Source organism: Mustela nivalis (genome assembly GCF_964662115.1).
Source record: "Mustela nivalis genome assembly, chromosome: 10".
NCBI lineage: Eukaryota > Metazoa > Chordata > Mammalia > Carnivora > Mustelidae > Mustela > Mustela nivalis.
The window spans coordinates 30,011,118-30,031,728 of NC_139029.1; the positions used below are offsets into that span (position 1 = coordinate 30,011,118).

General features: G+C 53.3%; 1 protein-coding gene across 4 annotated transcripts in view; it reads right to left on the reverse strand.

Annotated features, from left to right (window-relative positions):
- Positions 1-4,877: 4,877 nt before the first annotated feature.
- Positions 4,878-20,611, reverse strand: part of RIMS3 (regulating synaptic membrane exocytosis 3) — a 40,413-nt gene continuing 24,679 nt past the window's right edge. For all 4 annotated transcript variants that reach the window (XM_082686560.1, XM_082686562.1, XM_082686561.1 and 1 more), the window contains 5 exons: positions 18,125-18,266; positions 15,710-15,822; positions 13,235-13,336; positions 12,759-12,898; positions 4,878-10,988 (listed from right to left, as the gene is read on the reverse strand). In XM_082686560.1, the coding sequence (XP_082542686.1) occupies positions 10,776-10,988; positions 12,759-12,898; positions 13,235-13,336; positions 15,710-15,822; positions 18,125-18,266 (710 nt within the window). In that variant the 3' untranslated portion in view covers positions 4,878-10,775. The remainder of the gene's footprint in view (positions 10,989-12,758; positions 12,899-13,234; positions 13,337-15,709; positions 15,823-18,124; positions 18,267-20,611) is intronic.

Here is a 20,611-nt window from a genome sequence, read left to right on the forward strand (position 1 = left end):
ATGTGTATGAGTTCTCACAAAATCTGTGGTGTTATTTTGTGAGCCGTATTTTTAATTTTCCTATGTGCTTATGAGCTAGACTCCATTCTGTGGACTTTCACCCAGCTCTCTCTTTTCAAGATGTGCCTCCATGTGTGTGTCACCTCTAACTGCCACACGGTGTCCTTCCGAGCGTTTTTTTCCATTTCCCCAGGGACAGCTGCACACCTAGGAGCTCTGACTCTCCACCACAAGGGACACTTCCAAACCAAACATCTGACTCCCTGCCCACATGTGACACTATGGGAGAGTTCTTGGGGACAGGTGCCCAGCACTGGGGGCACTGAGTTAAAGTGTCTAATCTTCCTTCATTCACATGCAAGTGTTCTTGTTGGGAAGAGAAATTGTTCATTAAATATGTCCTTTAGGTGAGTTCAGCAGCTCCCTCTGGGCAATTCTATGCCCAAGACCTAGGAAGTAAAATAGTTTTATCAAACCTGCAAGATAGGGGTGCCTGAGTGGCTCAGATGGTTAAGCATCTGCTTTTGGCTCAGGTCATGATCTCCAGGTCCTGGAGCTCTGCGTCAGTATCCCTGCTCAGCCGGAAGTCTGCCTCTCCCTCTCCTCCTGCTTGTGCTCTCTCCGCCTCTCTCTTTCTCTCTCTCTTGCAAATGAATTTTTTAAAAAACCTACAAGATAATTTTGGCCTTTTAGAACCAGCCTATATTTTACAAATTTTCCTGGATCTCAGTGGTGGTTCTTTATCAGTTTCTGGAGTTTTGAGGCGAGTACACACACCTATTACCCAAGGCTGTAGACTCTCTTCTTGACCACCAGCACCAGCCAACACTAGCGAAGGGGTCAGCATCTCCTGTCAGGCTTTATTTATAAAGGGGCTGCACGTTGGACATCTTCTGCAACCTCTTTACAATCTGTTCTTCTAATTATTAGTATTACCAATTTCAGTAGTTACTGTTCTAGACCATAAAGCCTCACACTTTCAGCAGCTACCGGGATCTTTAGTAAGTTCCTTTTTCCTTGGGCAGGTTGCTTTTCCTGTGTCCCTTATCCCTGTCTTATTGGTTGGCCAGTCTTGAAGGGCACCCCCCCCCTTGTAATTATCCTCTTATGTTACCTGAGTCTATGGCCAAACCGTGAAGATGCAGGACTGGTGATGGCCGAGCTGGAGAAGAATACGGGCGCCTACCCTCAGAGAGACCATGGCTGGAGTTTCCTGGGTAACTTCCTTCCAGGTGCACCTTCTCATCTGTATCCCAGCAACACCCAGAATAATCCTCTCTGACCACAAAGGCCTTCCCACCCTGAGAATGCACCTCTTGCCAAAAGAGGGAAGCTGTGGTCTTCTCAGATGGCTCTTACCCTGGAATTTGCAAAGTAGCATTGCTATATATATATGCCCACGTAGCCACGACCACATCTAGATGTGGTCTCTGTGATCTTTGGCAGTCAATACCACCCACCCCAAATCCTCAGGAAACACGGATTGCCCTTTTTGTCTTTATCGGCTATTCTCGTGTGGGCTAGAATTTCATATAACTGCATTTACCCTTCCATGTCTGGTTTCTTCCTTTCAAGGATGTTGTTTCCGCCACCCGTCCATGTTGTTTTGTATCAGTAGATCGTTCTATTTAGTGCTAAGTGGGATCCCATTATATTTATATACCAAATTGTTTTTCCATTGCCTTCGTTGCTAGGTATGACCGTTTTCAGTCTACTGCCTCACAACTCCAAACCAGCCCGTCATTACCTGCTCTGGGAGAGCGCGCTAGCCCCTTGAAGCAATTCTCCGTGGCCGCGAGAGCGATACCGAACTGTGTCAGTAGATGGCGCTGGAGGGACACTGCAGGAGGAAGCTGCCTTCCCTGGCTCCCGTCGCTTCTGTTCGCTTCTGCTCTGAGACTGCTGCAGAGAGGAATGCCTGGGGACATCCACTGCACTGCCCCAGCTCGGCATCCAGAGCACACAATGCCTGTAAGCCCACAGCCTCCAGTCTAGCCCAGTGCTCACCTTGCTACACCCTCCCATCATGGAGGGGAGCTTATTATTGTACATAATAACAAACCTGTGTCACACGCCCTGCTGGTGAGCAGGACACTGAGTCCCCTGTATTGCTGGTGGTCCTCCAGACACGGGTCCATGCATCCCAGGCCTTCACCACTCTGTCTGCCAGTAGGTTCCCAACTCGGACTCCCCCAGGGCACAGTCGCTGCTAGTCTCTGCCGCCAGTGCCCCAGAGGGATGTTTGCTACTGATCTAGAGACCAAGGGCCACGCCTGACACATTTTTCAAGGTTTGACTACCAGCTTGGGAGAGGGCCCCTTCCAATTTGTTTCCTCCTTGGATACTCTTCTTCTGCCTTAGAATATACTCTGTAGAGCTCTCTAGGGTTACTCCAACTGCTGAGATAATTTTTAAAATTTAATTTTCCTTGTTCACTTGACCGTATGGTTTCCATATTCGGATGGGCCCCTGAGAGATATGTTAGACATTTGTATTGTTTCAAAGTTTTGGGTATTATGAATAAAGCTGCCATGAACATTTTTGTCTTTCGATGGCCATATGTTGTCATTTTTCCTGATAAACACTTAGAAGTGGAATTGCTGGGTCACATGGTGAGCATATAAGAAATTTAGAAGAAATTGCCAAACCATTTTCCAGACTGGTTGTACCATTTTGCATTTCCAGCCAAGATGCTGCTCCCAACCCTGTCAGCACTTGACACTGTCAGTCTTTAATCTGAGCTGTTCTACTGGGTGTTCAGCTCCCTGATGAATTATGGTGACGAGTGAATGTCTTTTCATATGCCAGTTGGCAATCTGTGTATCTTCTTTTGTGATGCATCTGTTCCAACCTTTTGCTCATTTTTCCTCTGGTTCTCTTACCAAGTTGTCATCTTATTAGGAGTCTTAATGGTATCTTTTTTTTTTTTTTTAAGATTTTATTTATTTATTTGACAGAGAGAGATCACTAGTAGGCAGAGAGGCAGATGGGAGGTGGGGGGAAGCAGGCTCCATCCCAGGACCCTGAGATCATGACCTGAGCCGAAGGCAGAGGCCCAACCCACTAAGCCACCCAGTGGCACCTTAATGGTATCTTTCCAAGAGGTTTCAGTTTGGATGAAGTCCAATTTATCTTTTTATTTCAAGGTTACTGTTTTTTATGTTCTAAGAAACTACTGCTTACCATAAAGTTGTGAAGACGTTTTTCTCTACATTTTCTTCTAGGAGTTTTATAATTTTAACTTTTATATTTAGGTCTATGACCCACTTTGAGTTAGTTTTGTGTATAATGTGTATAACGAGAAGTAAGGGTCAAGGTTTGTATTTTTCCATTCAAATATCCAGTTGTTGAAGCACCATTTGTTGAAAATATATTTTTTTAAAGATTTTATTTATTTATTTGACAGACAGAGATCACAAGTAGGCAGAGAGAGAGGAGGAAGCAGGCTCCCCACTGAGCAGAGAGCCCGATGTGGGGCACAATCCTGGGACCCTGAGGTCATGACCTGAGCCGAAGGCAGAGGCTTTAACCCACTGAGCTACCCAGGTGCCCCGAAAAGATTTTTTAATCACTCGGGCACTTTTGTCAAAAGTCAGTTGGCGGTGTGTAAGTCTGTTTTTGTACACTGTTCTGTTCCACTGGTCTATGGGTCTGTCCTTATGCCAATACTGTTGTTACTTCATAGTAAGTCTTACAGTCAGGTAACATAACTCTTCCAACTTGGCTCTTATTTTTTAGAATTGCTTTAGCTATGCAAGTTCTTTTGCATTTCCAATAAATTTTAGCATCAGCATGTCAATTTCTCCAGAAAGCCTGTTGGGATTTTTACCGAATGTGCAATGAGTCTAGCGATAAATGTGGGGAGAATTGACATCTTCACAATATTGGGTCTTTCAATGCATGAGCATGGTATGATTTACCCTCCATATATTTAGTCTTTAACTTCTCTCACTCTGCATCTGTCTGGCCATTCTTCTCCAATCATATCTCACTTTGACAAGAGCCGAGAAAACTTTTCCACTTTTAAAGACCCAAGTGATTCGACTGGCCCCACCCAGATAATCCAGAGAGCAGAGTGGAAAAGTAAAAGACAGAAACCTGGGAAACATTAGAGCTCACAGAGCGAGTCTGGTTTCATAAGCCTCTCTCAAGAGAGGGTGCCCCTGACACTGAAAGGCCAAGAGCTAGAGCCCAAGCACTGGGGGACCCTTGGGGAAGAGGATGCCAGCCTTCCCCTGGCAAGCATGTGACATTGGGACACTTCCTTTATCTATCTTCTGTCCCTGCAGACCCAGACCTAGGACAAGGGCACTGCCCAGAAGTGTTTAAATGTTAACATACCTCTCTGGCCGTCCCTGAGACAGGGAGAGGAAGGGGTGCCCCAGGGGTCTAGGACTGCTGGAGTTCACAGCACTGGAGGTCAACTGCATGTTTACTGCTTGTGTCAGGTGTGGCTGATGTAAACAAGACTGCCCAAGAGCTCCCGGACCTGAGCTCTCCGCAAGAAACCCATGAGGGGTCAAAAGCGGTGGCCTTAGCTCCATCTTACCTTCCCTTCTGTTTGACACTGGGCATTCCTTGTGGAGTCTATGGGAATAGAAGGCTTCGAGGGCCTGGAAGCAGGAACCATGGGACAGCTGGGAAGCCACCTGGCCCCATCAGATTCCACAGCCCATGCACATCAGTGTGGCAACAGAGTCCCCGCGTAGGACCCGGAGGCCCAGGTCAGACCTTTCTGAGGCCTTTTCCTGAGATGTCCTGCCCTTTCCTGCCTTTGTGCCTTGGTGTCCTCCTCCTCCTCCTGGTTTTAGTCACCTGGAACCCTGTTTTCTCTCTCCTTAGAATTAAGAACCATCTTCAGAAAGCAACACAAGAAACCATTTTCAAACTGACTTTAATTTTTTTTTTCTTTTTTTGCTGCCCAAATATTGTACATGCAGAAGCCATGTGAAGAATTTTCTCCTCGAGGGAATTGGCAAGAATGTTGTCGGAAACAGCCGGCAGTCCTCCCCAGCCGTCCACCTGCCACCTAGGAGCCACAGCAAGTTTGGAAAGATGCTGCACATAGAAAATGTAGAGAGCGCAGATATAAAAGGCTAATTGCTTCTTATCTAAACAGTGTGCTTGTCAGTCCCTATCAGCTATCTCTTTCTTTGCAGGATGCATTTGGAAATTCTAAAAAAGGGGTTCCTGTCTCCTGTGAGTTTACATCCTAAAGGAGTGGATAGAATAATCAGGCCAACTTTTCCTAAGGAGGCAGCCACTCTGCCTGAGGTGAGGTCTGCTGAGAGATTCTGGAGAGAGGAGTGGTTTCGAGAAGCAAAATACTTTGATGGGGAAGGAGTGCCCTCTCTCCTCCCATCAGAGAGCATTGCCTTCAACATCCTCAGGTGTTCGACTCTCCCACGGATGTCATTCTAGAAGCAGAGAGGAGGATGGACCCAGTCTCATCTGCCGGTGGGGGTACTGACCTACGCAGGCTGTGGCTGAGGTGGTCACATCACACCAGCCCCTTGAAAAGTGTCCATTGTAGACAACCCTTAAGTGTTTCCAGTCGTTACACAAGAAGAAAGGAGGGAGAGCAAACCACGAGGAGGTGGAAGCAGAGTCTGTTAGGATTCCGAGTTCCTGTCAGAGGCAGCATCTGGGCTTGGACGGATGAGGACCTACATCCAGTCGGGGTACCAGGGGCCGGACGAAACCAGCCCTTGGACCCAGGCGTACCAGGCTGGAAACCCTCCTCGGCTCCAGATCAGACTTTAAGGCCTGGAGGGAACCATGGAACCACTAGCAAATGCTGACTTTGCAGATGAAGAAGCTGAGGCCCAGACAAGTGAGGAGTCTTGTACAAGGTCATGATTTGGGACAAAACTATATAGAACAACCTTTGTTTGATGCCCTGTAATCAGCTGTCCAGGCCATCAATTCAGGGGGTGGGGTGAGGCGGGAGACAGATGCTCTGTGACCCCTGGATTCCCAGGGCCCATTTCTTTAGCCAAACCCTCTGGAACCCAGTCCCAGAGGCCCTTCCTGACATCGGTGTGAACTCTGGCCCCTGGGCCTTACTGACTAAGTTTCCAACTAGAGCCCTGGAAGGTTCCTCCAGAGCAGTAACGCACTTTTCTCAACAAGCCCTCGCCCCAAGCTAGTCTAGGCCCCTGACAGATTTCAGTTTCTCTTACTGGTGTGGTTTTCCTCACAGGCACAGCCAGGCTGGGCCCACAAAAGCCCGAGCTCGGGGTTGGGGTGGGGGTGGGGGGAGAAGGAGTTGCTTTGCTACATGGAAAGATTAAGCCCTTTGTCAGAGAACAAGGTCCCGCCATCAGGCATGCCAACACCCGAGGCCGCATCTGTGCGACCTCACCAGCAGAGCTGGCGCCCGGGGAGACCAAGTTGCTCTCTTTGGCATCACCGACATTGCTCTGAGATGCTCAGGCACTCTCAAAATCAGCCGTTCCCAGCCAGACCAGCCCGCCGCCCCTCCGCCAGGCGCCACCAGGCCTCCCCTGACTGGGCAGGGCTCCCCTGCCTTCCTGTCAGAGGAGTGTTTGGTTTTGCCCCATCCTCTTCTGACCTGAGTGAAAAGCAGACTGGAGGAAGGAGGCAGGGGAGACACGCCCGTCCCCTCCCTCTTCGTGCGATGAAAGAGAATCCAGGACGGGAAGCAGCGTGTTCACGAGCCTCTTTCCGTGTCAGGATCGGGGAGAAGAAAACTGCCCCGGGAGGAGAGGGGCACGAAGGGAGGAGCCGGCAAGGGAGGCAGGCCTCTTCTTTTCCATCTCCTCGCCGCCGACGCCCGCCAGCCCCGCAGAAATGCCGCGGGGGCCCACCCGGGCCTGGACGGGGCGCCCCCTCCCTCCAGCCAGGCAGGGGCGCCTCGTCGACTTCATCAAGCAAAGGCAGCCGTTTCTTGCACAGAGTTTGCACAGTGCAGGAAGCAATCAGAGAAACAGAAGAGCGGCCTTCGTGAAGCTCTGCTGCTTTCTGGGCCAAGGAGGAAAGGGAATCGGAGGCATCGGGGAGCCTCCGGGGCAGCAGGATGTGGCTCGAGAACCCTGGTGGTACGTCAGGGTTCCTGGTCCCACAGTCGAAGATTGTGCTACATTTCGTTTCCAGAGACGTACCCTTGGGGGTCTCTATTGTCTCTAAGGGGGGAGGGGGGCGCTCTCCTCCAGGCTGGCAGTAAAGAGCTCGGGCATGCTTGCCCTGGTGGGGGTCATGCCCCTGGGAGAACCAGTGATCTCACAAGCAAAGAGCTCCCTGGGTGCCCCTCTTTCTGGAGCCCCTGGGCTCTGCCTCATCTCGTCCCCCTGGAATGCTGGCATGCGGAGGGGAAAGCCTCCCAGGGAGGCTCGGCTCCTTTTGGGGGGAGAACTGGGAGGTGGAAGAGATGGGATTAGGGAGGAGTTTTGGAGCTGGTTTTTCCCTGAAGGATCAGATCCCTCTTGTCCAACCTAGACTTGGCCCCATTTACCGGAGGCTGATTCATAGCAAAGGCCCTCAGACATCCCCGTAGGGAAGGAGTCTGTGAGGGAAGTGGGACGCGCTGAGCAGCAGAAACGTGAAGACAGATGCTCTGAATCATCCCTCACGGTTCCTGCCCACAAGCCCGAGGCTGCTGCAGGGCCACCCCCATCTCCGCCGCATCCTCCACGAACCTGCCCCGGCAGAGGACAGGGCATGGCAAAGGGCCCCGTCCTGTCCTCCGCTCTGGGTCTCACCTGGGGGAAGCGGCCCTGCAGAGCCAGGACGCTGTACCTGGCCAAGCAGGGTTCCCAGGTGAGGGAGCACTCTTGGGGGGGGTGGGGGGGACCGTGTTCCCTCTTTCCCCCACCCTCCCCTCTTCAAAGGTGCTCCCCGCCCCAGGGAAGGCCAGGCGGCACACTGTGCCCCCGCCTCTCCCGGAACAGGCTAGCTCCCAACCGGCTTCAGACAAGCCCCCGTATCAAGGAGGATGAGGAACAGACACTGAAACCCAGCCATTCACAGTCACATGCGCACGTCAGCCTCACGTGACCTCACCATATTGGGGGGGATCCAGGTGGGGATTCGTAACTGATTGGTGCAGAGGGTGAAAGAGGATAATTCCCTAAGGTCAACCTGGGGGGGGGGGGATTACTTCCCATAGGAGAGGTGGGGTAGGAGGGGCCCAGCTCCTGGGCAGGTCTGGCGGCTAGGGACTGCAGCCAGGTCAGCGCAAGTTACCAACAGGTCAGGCCTCAGCTCCGGCTGGACCTTCTGCGTGCTAACCTGCCCCCCAAGGCGAGGGGACTGTGGCCAACAGCCACCCAGAGGCGGCTCTTCGCTGGAAGCCGTCCACCTTCTCTGTCTTCCTGGACCCCTCAAGGAAGGAGGGTGATCTCCCTCCCTGATAGCCCCCATTCCCTGCTGGGAGTGGTGGGGTGGCTGCACGGTCTTGGTAGAGCCACTTGGGGCTGTATCAGCAGGTGTCTACGCGAACCTAGGACTCTTTACTAATCCCACCATTCCAGAAGTGCAGACGATGTTCACGCCATCCTGAGGGTGACTGTTCGGGAGAGGTGAACACCTCACAGACCGGACAGAAAATACCCTTTTGTGAGCGCGTTTCCTCCCTCTCCCCACCCTAGGGTCAAAGAGTACAGAGCCCTTTGCCTTATTTTTAGAAACATGAGCTAGGCGCGCAGCATTACCCAATCCCGACAACCGGAGAGAATTTCTGCCTGAAGAGAAAAGCCGACCCAGCTGCCTCCTCCCTCTCCCTACGCCCACAACAGTCTTCATCTGTGATAAGACAAGAATGGAGGCTCTGGTAGAAGCCAGGAGCCCATTTGGTTCATTTCTTACTGCCCTTACCCATTTTCCATCTGTGGGCAGGACCAAGGGGGTTTTCCTGGGAGGGAGGTTACCAGGCTCTGGCTTCGACCTGATGTGGGTCCCTACCAGGAAAGGAGGCCCTTTGGGTGGAGATGCCTTTATCTCCGGAGAACCTCCTCCCTCTCCGCTCAGAATCTGCCTCTAGGCCCATCTGTCCGGCTTTGGTTATGAATGGAGTCCAAGCACTCAGGTCCTGAGACCGCCTCACTGCTCAGCTGGGTAGCCCCCTCCCCCACCTTGGGCATGTGGGTCAGAGTCACGCAGCACTTGGGGCTGACGTCTGGGGAAGAGGCAGAGGGGCGGTCTTCTCCATACCCTGATGCCCTCCTGCCACCTCTTTCCTCCCCACCAGACACAGACCAAAGGGCGGCCGTGTGTACCCCCTGGGCAACCTCTCACCTTTTGCCCCAGACCTGAGGAGGGAGAGGGCAGATCTGGGCATTCCCAGCAGACATCTCATGGGTCCAGGCCCTGGTAGCCTCGCCCACACAGGGCCCAGCTGTCCTATGAAGTCAGGGTTTGAGGGACTTTGGGAGGCTCCAACCAGACAAGGGCAGAAAGAAAGCAGAGGCGGGTGAGGTGCAAAGAGCAGGCCGGGCCACTCTCCAGAGGGCAGCTGCGGGGCGCAAGGAGGCTGGGAGGCTGAGAGGGGAAAGTATTGCTTGTACAGAGCTGGTGACTGTGGCAGGCTAGCTGAGTCCAGAACCAGGCTGTCCGTGAGGCTGCGAAGCTGGAGCCCAGGTGAGTCTGAGCTCCCAGACAGGGACCCTGGTCTGGAAATGAGCAAACAAAGAGAGACCCAAATGGTCAGCCTCATGCAGCTAATCCCCAAAGGTCAGACAGGAGTCTCAACAGTGGCACAGACAAGGGGAGCCCCAGTCCTCCTCGTTCCAGAAACAGCCCCACCCCCAGCGCTTCCTCCACAAGCCAGGCCCCACCAGGATGCACCCCAGGAGGACAAGGCCACCCCCAGGGCCTGGAGAACACACAGGAACCTCCAGGAACCATCTGCTTTGGCAGAGTACCTTCCCCCTGAGGCCAGCCTCCAGGGTGTCAAGACCCTCCAAGTCCACACCTCCTGGGATCCACTGGGAGAGCTCCTTCGGCATGTTGGAAGCAAGGAGGCTCAGAGGAAGGCAGGAGGTGGAGAACGATGCTAAAGGGAGGTGCCTGCACTTCCCTCTAAGGGGCCCGGTCAGCGGCCCTGGGAACTAAGTCTTCCTAGCGATGTGCTGCTGAAGCGAGGAGGTGATCTCCAAGCCCGCAGCTTCCCAGGCACGGTCTGCTCGCCCGGCCCCCAGCCAAGGCCCTAGGTAAGCATGCTCCAGGCTGCAGGTGCATTCGGTGGGAAGAGCTGCCAGAGCGCTGGGCAGGGAGGAGGATCCCCGAGGGGCCTCAGTGTGGCCAGCTGCAGTGGGTACATTCCTCAAAAAAGAGCCGCGGTGCTGAGAGAAGCACAAGTGGGACACAGGACAAGGCAGAGAACAAAGTAGGGACCACTAAGAGGCAGCCCCGACAGGGACAAGTGGACTCTGCCCTGGGCACAGGACCAGGCAGGGGGGATCGGCGGCCACATCCCCCGCTTCTGCCCCTGGACTCAGGGATCCACATCCACACAACACTCCTTTGGGTTTCTTTTCAACGAGACACAGAGAGATGTGGATTTTAGCTCATGTAGTCACCAGGACTGACCGTACCCAGACAGGTGAACGGATAAAACATGGTCGCACACAGACACACACACAAACACACACACACACACACATACTACGGTCTCCACTGCCAGCTGGGACGGGCCCAGTAGCCAAAAGGCATGCAGCAGGGCAAGGGTCCAGAAAGACACAAAGACTATGTACAGGGGAGGGGAGTGCCGTGAGGCACCCCTTCCCACACTATATCCCCGGCCTCTTCGGAGGTCCTTAGGAGCACGAGGGGCTGGTGGCACTCTCCAGGGAGGACTGGGACAGGCGCCTGGTGAGGGATCCAAGTGTAGAGTCTGCCACTGAGGACGTGGGGAAGAGTTTGTACCAGCCGGTGACCGCGGCGGTCAGGTCCAGCTCGTCCAGCATGATCTGGGCCATGCCCATGAAGCATTTGTGGTCCATGCGGCCGTAGTCTCCCCAGACGATCACCTGCCGGGGAGGGAGGGGCAGGAGACAGGGCGCTGAGCCAACTCCCTGACTCCAGGGCTCAGTAGTGGGCCCAGGAACCTACAAGTCTCATCAGAGCACAGATGAGGCAGAGAGAGCCGGAACTAAGACTGATTTGGGGTCAACAGCTTACCGAGCACTTAAGGCGTGCCAGGCTCCAACATACGGACTTCTCTCCATTATCTCAACTGTTAACAGCCATCTAGGTAAAGGTGCTGTGTATTATCATTTCAACAAAGAGGAAATGACCACTCAAAGAGGTTAATTAACTAACGCAAAGATACACAGTAATTGGTGGCAGAGCTGGGAATGGAACGTGGGTCTGACTTCCAGAGCCTCCCAGCATCTCAGATGACAGCCTTCACCATTTAGGAACAGACTGAGGGTCCGGGACCTGAGTCAAAGCTCCTAGTCTGCTGCTGGCTCACAGCGGAGCTGGGGGAGACCCCTGGCCCTCACTGAACCTCAGCGTTCCCATCCAGAAAACGGAAGAGGGGAAGAGATTAGCTCGGTGATTTTCAAACTTGTATTTTTGTCAGTGGATCCTTTTCTCGAAATGGAATCAGAATATATATATATAGGAAAACAGACACCCAGGATCCTCCCTGCCCCCACAGAACCCTAGAGTTCTGCAGTCCTGGTCATTTAGGACCCCAAGGGCCCTTGCCACACAAGGACCCCAGCCCAGAGGCACAGCCCTGGATGAGTAGTCACACAGCCCAGACAGCCCCGGCTCAGGCGTCTCCTCTGTCCCCCATGTGTCCTCAGGTGAGGCCACCAGCCACTACCACCGGCTAAAACCCAGAGAGCCACTGTCTTAGGGCCAGGCACTCGGTGAGGCCCTCCACGTGCGTCTCTCATTTACACTTCACAGTATACCGTCCACAGACCGCAATGGAGCCAAACCTTGAACCCGGGACTGAACCCAGACGCCAGCCCCCACTTAGCCTCTGGCTAAGCCCCTCAGCTGCTTCATCTGTGAATGGGCGTGATGATCCCTCCCTCCCCAGACAATCACGAAGGCCACCGCCCTCTCTCAGAGTTGGGGTGGCATCACCTTGGCCAGGGTCTTCTTGGCTTTGCACGTTGCTTGGTGAAACCTCAAGCGAGTCACTTCCCCTGAGACTGCAAGATGGGGGGAATCATACCTACATCGCAGCATCATGTAGAGGACACAAGGAGGTCAGGATTAAAAAGCCCTTTGCCCAGAGCCTGGCATGGAGCTGATACGCAATAAGCATCAGGCAGAAAGAGAAGGCAGTGGTCAAATGCTGCTTCTACCTACCCACTGTGTACCCTGGGGGTAGAGCGGGGGAGCAGCAGACTTGAACTGAACGCTGAACCCCTGAACTCTGGTTTCCCTGCGAATCAACCAGGGGCAAAGACCCCTGACTGGGCTGTGAAAACAAACAGGTCATGCGCATTGATGCACCTGGTACCATGCCCAGGACATGACCCAGGACACATCCTACACAAAAGAGATATTAAATTATAACTTGCAGGGGTGCCTGGGTGGCTCAGTGGATTAATCCTCTGCCTTCGGCTCGGGTCATGATCTCAGGGTCCTGGGATCAAGCCCCACATCGGGCTCTCTGCTCAGCGGGGAGCTTGCTTCCTCCTCTCTCTCTCTGCCTGCCTCTCTGCCTACTTGTGATCTCTGTCTGTCAAATAAACAAATAATATCTTTAAAAAATATATATAACTTGCAGTCCTGGGAAGTCGCCCTGTCCCAGGGGCCCCCATAGAACTCACCTGCAGCACCTTGCCCTGGGGCCCCTCATCGAAGAGCAGAGCCTGCTGGTATAGGGGATCACAGGTCTTCTTGGCCACCTTAGTCTTCTTTTTGGCCAAGCAGGCCCCGTTTTCAAGCAGGTAAACCTTGATATAGGTGGCTGAGGGATTGGAAAAAGCATGCTGGGGAGGGGTCCAGGAGAGACGGCTATGGTCTGCTCCATCCCCTAACATCCAGCTGCTCCTGGAGGTGAGCAAGCTGTGTGGGATGAGCTGAGTGGACAGCAGTAGAAAAGACGAACTCAAAACACTGACTCATCCAACCTCCCTGCTGCCCGCCCCTCACCCCCACAACTCTGTCTGCTGGCCTTCCAGGTAAGCCATGACTCCAGGGTCAAGAATACTGATCTAGACCAAGGGGCAGCCAAGGACGTGCTAGACCCAGAGCTCAGTTGCATACCCCTGCTCAGCAGGACCCCCATATCCGAAAGCCTCACCTGGGAGGGATTTGGAGCCTGGTTTGGGGGTCAGGCCTCGAGCCTCAATCACTTCCACCTCCAGCTGGCCACTCCGGTCTACGATGGCAATGTGCACGTCCCCTGCAAGGGAGAAGAGGGACAGTCCAGGCAGAGGCAGAGCCAGGGGCAGGCCGGCCAGCTGCTGTGCTGAGAGAAGTCTGCAGAGGGCGCTATGCTGCTGGAAAGGGCACAACGTGTGCACATTGCTGGCGCCAGAATTGCTCTCCAGAGGCCACTTGAAAGCAGCTGAGAAATCCTTTGATAGGTACCCTGGGGCAAGGGCGGGGGGCATGACCCTCAGGGGGCATGCTTGGATAGCAGCGGATAGCTGCCAAACTCCCAGGTTTAAGTCTGATTAACTAGGGGGCTCCTCTCTTACTCAGCAGAATAGTGGCCCTCGACCACTCCCCAAATATTTACAGACTATCAGTTCAAAGAGATGCTGAGATAGGAGCCTGTGCGGGACAGGAGGCACTGCCTGGGAACACGGGCCTGTTCACACCCTGGCCAAAGGATGCAAGGGAGCCCAGATTTCCTGGGAACAGAGAACTGGGAAGTCCTCACTGTGCTCCCACCAACGATTACCTCGCTGAGGCAAGTTCTGTATGAAGTCATGTCAAGTTATTTCTAGAACTCTCAGCTTTGTTCAACATCGGTTAGCGGAATTTGAAATTATGCATTAGTCATTTGGAGCATCCTTCAAAGGAATGCAGAATCATAAGCCTGATGCAGAGAAATTAGAATTGGCCAGACTTTGGGTTCAGCCACCCATTTTAGATACTCTGAGCTATCATGCAATTGTTTATATTTGCATACTTGGGAGGATGGGGATTTATTACTTTCAGGAAACATCCTGGATGTCATCACCCTCCCTTCTAGCTTTTTCCGACCTCCCCGTGCTTGAGGGAAGGGGGAGGTCTCACTATTAACATTCCTAACAAGAGGAGACAAGCAAAGGCAAGCCTGTCCTTCCCACTTCTAGACACCAGGAGGCATCACACGCAAGTGTTCCAGGCTGGGAAGGCACAAAAGCCTCCTGAAGGTGGGTGACTCCTCTAACTGCCTCCCAGACCCTGGCTGGGCCTAGGGCTGTGAAAAGTAGACACCCCAGGCCCTTAGGAGCCTGTGAGCAAGGGCTGGGAATTAGCCAAATCCTACCCTAGAGCCAGAGGAGAGCTAGTGCTCACCCTCTCTGAGGGTCCCTGTGGACAAAGGCTCCTGTGAAAGCACATCTGAGGACAAGGGAGCAGTGCAGTGGGATGAGAACTGGCCTGGGACAGAAACCCAGCTCCACTGCATGGCTCACAGCAAGCCACTGCTGGAGCCCGGCTTCCTAGGGTGCTGTGAGGTCAAAGGTCAAACACTGTTCCAATGAGGACTGAATCCAGACGCTTAGGCAGACTGCTCAGGTCTGACTGATGGGGAATGGGGAGAGGCAAGGGGGCATCTCTGGGGAAACGAGTTCCTGGGAGGAGCCCCCTAAAGCCAAAAGGGCCAGTATCTAAGACAGAGGGGGAGAGGGAGGCAAGAAGGAGAGAGGGAGGGAGGGGGGAGGGGGCCAGAAGTGCAGCTGAGAGGACCAAGTAGAGACTCTGGAAACAGGTCGCAGTGGCAGGGGAGGGGGCTGAGAAAATTATTTAAAGGGCTTTTAGGTGCCAGGCAGTTAGAAGCAACAAGTCCAGGGGCGCCTGGTGGCTCAGTGGGTAAAGCTGCTGCCTTCGGCTCAGGTCATGATCTCAGGGTCCTGGGATCGAGCCCCGCATCGGGCTCTCTGCTCAGCAGGAAGCCTGCTTCCTCCTCTCTCTCTCTGCCTGCCTCTCTGCCTGCTTGTGATCTCCCTCTGTCAAATAAATAAATAAATAATCTTAAAAAAAAAAAAAAAAAAAGAAGCAACAAGTCCAAAAAGACACAGTTCTCAGGAGTAAATGAAACACTTCATTCAGAGCATCGAATAGGAACTCGATGAATTGTTGTTAGGTTACTGAACTAGGGCAGGGATTCTTAGTCCCATTTTACAGATAGGAAGCAGAGGCTCAAAGAAGGGGAGTGACTTGCCCAAGGTCACATGGAGCGTCAGGGGTAGCACAGACTCGGGGAACATCAATGCTGTGATACCTCTAGTTCACCACCTTACATCAAGCAGGGGGGCCGTGGGGCTGGCCATGGGAGACTCTGTGTGTGTGTGCGCGCACGCATGCATGCACACGTAGCGAGGGCAGGAATGTGCTATAAACCGCTGCAGGGCAGCCAGCAGAGCTGAGCTGGAACCCCTGTCTTTCTGGTAGAAGGAGGGACCGTGGAGGGCCTGGCCGACTCCTTTTCACTGGTGCAAAATCCAGAGTGAGGGCTCCTTTCTGCAGCTAGCACTATGTCACACGGGGGTCCCCACGGAGACCACCCCTTCCGTGCCATGGCCGCCATCACCCCACTCACTTGGCCCTCAGGAGGACTCACCCATCGGTGGCGTCGCCAACGTCTGTCGCCCCACAATCTGGGCTGGTCCCAGCCCATCCAGGAAATCACTGAACTGGCTTTCAGCCCCAAGCCGGGTAGTAGGGAAAATGAACCTGGAGGAAGATGCAGAGAGGTATATGAGGTGGCCTGGATGGTGAGATGCAGTGGCCACGCCCCTCTGTGCCTCAGTTTCCCCTCTCCATAGCACAAGTTCCCTGCTTTAGCTAGGGACAAACAGAACTCTTCATCTCTGCCCATTAAAGAAAAATGCTCTGATGTCCCTTGTGAAATAATAAACATAACATAATAATGTTACCTAATCCTCAAGCACCAGGGTTTTCTAAGGTGACCCTTAGAAGGTAGGGCTTGCTGGACGCCTCTGTCCTCCCCAGGGGATATAAATGCCAAGAACCGGAAACACTGGCCAGAAATTTCAACGCCTGGGGCAAGTTCCAAGAACTGAGGTTTAGTTGACCATATGTTTGAAATCCAAATCAATAACGTGAGGTGGTGCCCAAAACAGCAACCGAGACCAAAATAACACAATTATAGGGTTGAGAGAAAAGGCAAGCGGTGGTGGGTGGTCCCTGGTTGTGGGGGCTGGAAATAGTAGCGAGCAACACTGACGGTGATTCAAAGCTGGCCGGGCGCCCAGGGCCCAATAAACGCTCGGCATGGGTCATGTTCGTTCCCGCCATTCTGTGCGGCGGGAGCTATGCCTGTTTGACAGATGAGAACACAGAGGCTCTGAGAAGTAGGAGACTTGATTTGACTGCAAAACAGAGATGAAGCCCACCTCGCAGAGCTATAGCGGGGACTGGGGCAGCTGGTGCGGGAAAGGTTCCAGACAAGCAGAAAGCAGTAAAATGGCCGTTATGATGTTGTTGCTGGGAATATCGAGGGAAGGGGCCCCTCCTCGTGCATTCAAGCCTACGTGTTCTGGGGGTGGCCAGTAGAGAAAGGACTGATGGGGAAGGACAGGCCCAGGTGTGCTCAGCGGCTACAATGGACCAAAGTTCTGAGACCTCCTGGGATGGCTGGGGTGTCTGGTCTGAGAGATCAGACTGTCCCAGAATGACTCCCCAGTTGGAAAGTTTGGTCTTGAGTCCTCCTTGGCCAGCAACAGACAGGGAGAAAGGTTTCATACGCTTGTCGAAAAGGGCCTGAGTTTCTCCAGCTAGGCCAGCCTCCACTCTGCAGGAAGGGGCTCTGAAGCCCACCCACTGTTACTGGCCATCAGCAATGGCCCCAGAGCACACTCTGAGGAAAACAGGATCTGAGGAGGTTAAATAAGGTCATGGACTCTCAAGGTCACAGAATTTTAGGAGCTTGGTCTAGAGAATGTAAAGGTTGTGAACAAAGGTTGAAGAGTCAAGTGGCCTTAATTCAAATCCTGACTCCGCCACCACTGAACAGCTGTGACCTTGGGTAGGATACCTCACCCTCCTCCCAGGCCTCAGTCTCTTCACACGGAACATGGAGATCAGTATCTCATTGTTAAATGAGATACCGGTTTTTGTCTGATGGTGGCCAGTAGATCCCAGAGTAAGAAACAGCCATCTGAAGTGCCCAGTGACACCTTGCATACGGTGGGGCGCATTAAATGCCACTTGCATTCATGGGAGTGGGCACAATCATGAGACGCGAGATCACAGAATCCTAAATAATAGAGCCTCAGGGCCCTACAATCCATGGGCCTTGATGAGGCCGAACCAGAAAATCTTATTCATATAACCAGCTTCTTCACAGATTTGGGAGGGACTGAGGGAATAGCTAACCCAGTGACTTCTGAATTTTTGACTCCAACCCCCATGCAATGGAAAAAATCCATTTAACATCATAAGCCTCTGTGCATCCCTATATTAAAAAACCAAAACAAAAGTTCGCAAGGTAATTCATCCTCACACCACAGGATATGTTTGAGATTTCTATTCCTTTCCCTAATGCCAGTTTTGACCCACTAAACTGATTTTACTTCCGCCTGAGTCACCAACCACGGTCTGAAAAACACTGATCCACTCCAACCTCCTTCTCTAAGCTCCATGCAAGACCACTCGTGAGAACTCCATTCATACCTGAGCTGTAACAGTGGCTTCAGATCGAAAAGGATTTGGGGTTCATACTTTCCTCTGGAGCAGGGCAGTGTAGGTGCTGGGGGGTGGGCAGCATGAAACACACAGACGGGATGAACCGCCCCAGGGGCACTGGGGTATTTGGATGGGGAAACGCAGCCCGGAGCAAGAGGAAGACCGGGGCGCAGGCAGCGGATGTCCGGGGAAGGCGGGGATGCAGAGGAACCCACACATCCGGAACCGAAAACCAGCCAGAAGATTTCCCCACCCCACCCTGCCTCCGGTTCTGAGACTAGAGGACCATGCAGGAAGGAAGGGGCCACAGTGCATGGGCTGCACGCACGTGCCCTCGGAGCTGTTGCTGTTGGTGCTCCCATCCGTTGACTCCCGGCTGCCCTGGCGTGTGACCCGACTCCGCATCTCCACAGCGATGCCCGTCTCCGTGCTCCGTCGGATGGTGCTGCGCAGCTTCTTGGTAGCCCCTTCTGGGACCCCCAAAAACATAGAAAGTGAACAAAGTCAGATCATGGGTGAGGGTTCTGTGGGAATGCTGCCAAGGTCACTTCTTGGGCTCTGGCTGGAGGCAGGGACCCTGCTGAGCTAGTCTGCACAGTGACAGGCACAAAGACCAGAATGATGACTGGAGGCAGAGTCCGGATGATGGGGTTGTGGGGCAGGGAGTCACCAGGGGGAGCCCAGCCCTGCAGCGCTCACCCTCATCCCTGCCAGGCTCCCTGAAGGCCACCTTCCCAACTCATGCCCCACATGGGTAAGTGTTCCTTTCTCTTCTGGAAAGGTTGCTTTCTCTGGCATTCCCAGATTTGCTTTCCCTCTTCCGGGTATCCTCATGAACCCTATCACACCCGGACCTCACCCTCCACCTCTGTGATACCTTCATAGACCCAATTAAAAAAAAAAAAAAACCCACGGGAAGCCTGGACACACTCAAACCAACCCTCATTCTCAAGGTGGGTCTGAACGTGGAGGGGTATGTGTGTGGAGAGGTGCAGAGGCCATTAGGGAAACGAGACTGAGAGGAACCACTAGGCTGACCTGAACTGACCTTGGCTTTGAGAAAGAGGTCTGCAGAAGAACCCTAGAAACCATGTGGTGAGAGCTCACTCCATGTCTCTGTACCTCTTGTCTGGAGGGCCCTCTACCCTCACGCCAGCCCCCACCTTGAGCCTTGCAGGGAACATGGGGCACTTTGCCTCTCCCAGCAGCACACCATCCTGCCTGGGTTTCCATGGCAACCTCCTCAGCATTGCAGCAAGGTCCCCCTAGACACCCTCTTCTCCTGGGGTGGGTGGGGGAGCATTAGACCGGTTGAATTGAAGGTTTGTAGGGCCTGCCCCTGCTGAAGCTTTACTGCCTGAAGAGCTTGATAGAGAGGAAAGTGACATCACATAGGGATTGGGCCAAAGGAGCCACTGGTTAGACACCTGGGCAAATTAAGAGTGGAATTGCCAACAGGGCTGGAAAGGTTGGGAGTGGGGCCCGGCAACACAGCCTCCAAAAGCTGTGGGGAGTGGGGAGCTGATTATGCTGGCCAGCCCCTCTCTGGGCCACACCCAGTGGTGGGCTGGGGAGGGGTTGTTCAAAATGCCAGACCGAGGAAAGGAGGACTTTAGTTTTCCTCCTTCATCCTACTTATATTTCAGGAAGTCCCACTGCGGGGTGGGGGGAGGCTAAGAGGGTCAGGATCCCCCGTAGATGGGATGCGGGGACTGGGAGTGAGGCTGGGCCAGTGGTGAGGAGGAATGTCTTCTTGGAAACCAGCCCAGCTGCTGCGATATTGGAATAGCTACTGTCCACAAGTCAATGAGACCACTGCTGTGTCCATCAGTCTGTCTTTCCCTTTGTCTGTCTGTCTGTCTGTCTGTCTCTCTCTCTCTCACACACACACACACACACACACACACACACACACGGTCACTTGAGCCGACATGTATTTCTTTCACACGGGCATAAGCAGATACCCATGAGTGCTAACAATCACATGTATGAGTACAGTGACCTCCCACACCAGGTCACATACACTCATATGTTGGGCACACAATCACTAACAGTCCTACAAGGTCTTAGTCATACTCTGCCACACACACGTGACCCTCACACCATAACACCTGATTGAACCCCTCCAGTCGGTCACACACAGAGATACAAACTCACAAATGATGTGAAACCCAACACACAGAGGACTGGGCAATGCTGGTGGATGTAGGGGGGGTCGCTCTGTCCATGGCTCCTAACTGCCATATCCCCTCTAACCAATGAGGAGACAGATGGGTCTGTGGGAGCTGCACTTTACCCTCCTCCATATCCCCCCAAAAACACACACCCTGAGCTGAAGCCAGAGCCCCTCCACCCCATGGCCCCAACCTTCCTCTTCTAGACCCACTTGGGAGAAAATTTACCTCAACCCACTGCGAGCCCCTGGGTAGGGCTGTCATAGAATCCTGAAGTATTAGAGACACCTTGCTAGCCCCCGACTGCCATTTCACAGATGGGGAGCCTGGGGGCCACATGGTCACAGGGCTGGGGCCAGACCCCAGGCCCACACTCCCCTGGTCTACTGACAGCCACCTTTTCACACCTCTCCATCAAGTCCATATAGGTCTGAGATGTGATTCAGCAGAGGTTAAGTTCCACATCTCCTGGGTGGGGAGAAAGTTCTTGCAGCCTCAGAGAAAATGCATCTACTGGTTTCATGCTTGTCTGGTCTGAACTCTGTCGATCTGGGAGTAACTTTATGTGGGCTCTCTCTCTCTCTCTCTAGAAAACTGGGCCAAGTTGCTTACAATAACTCTATGGTGCCTGGAGACTGAAA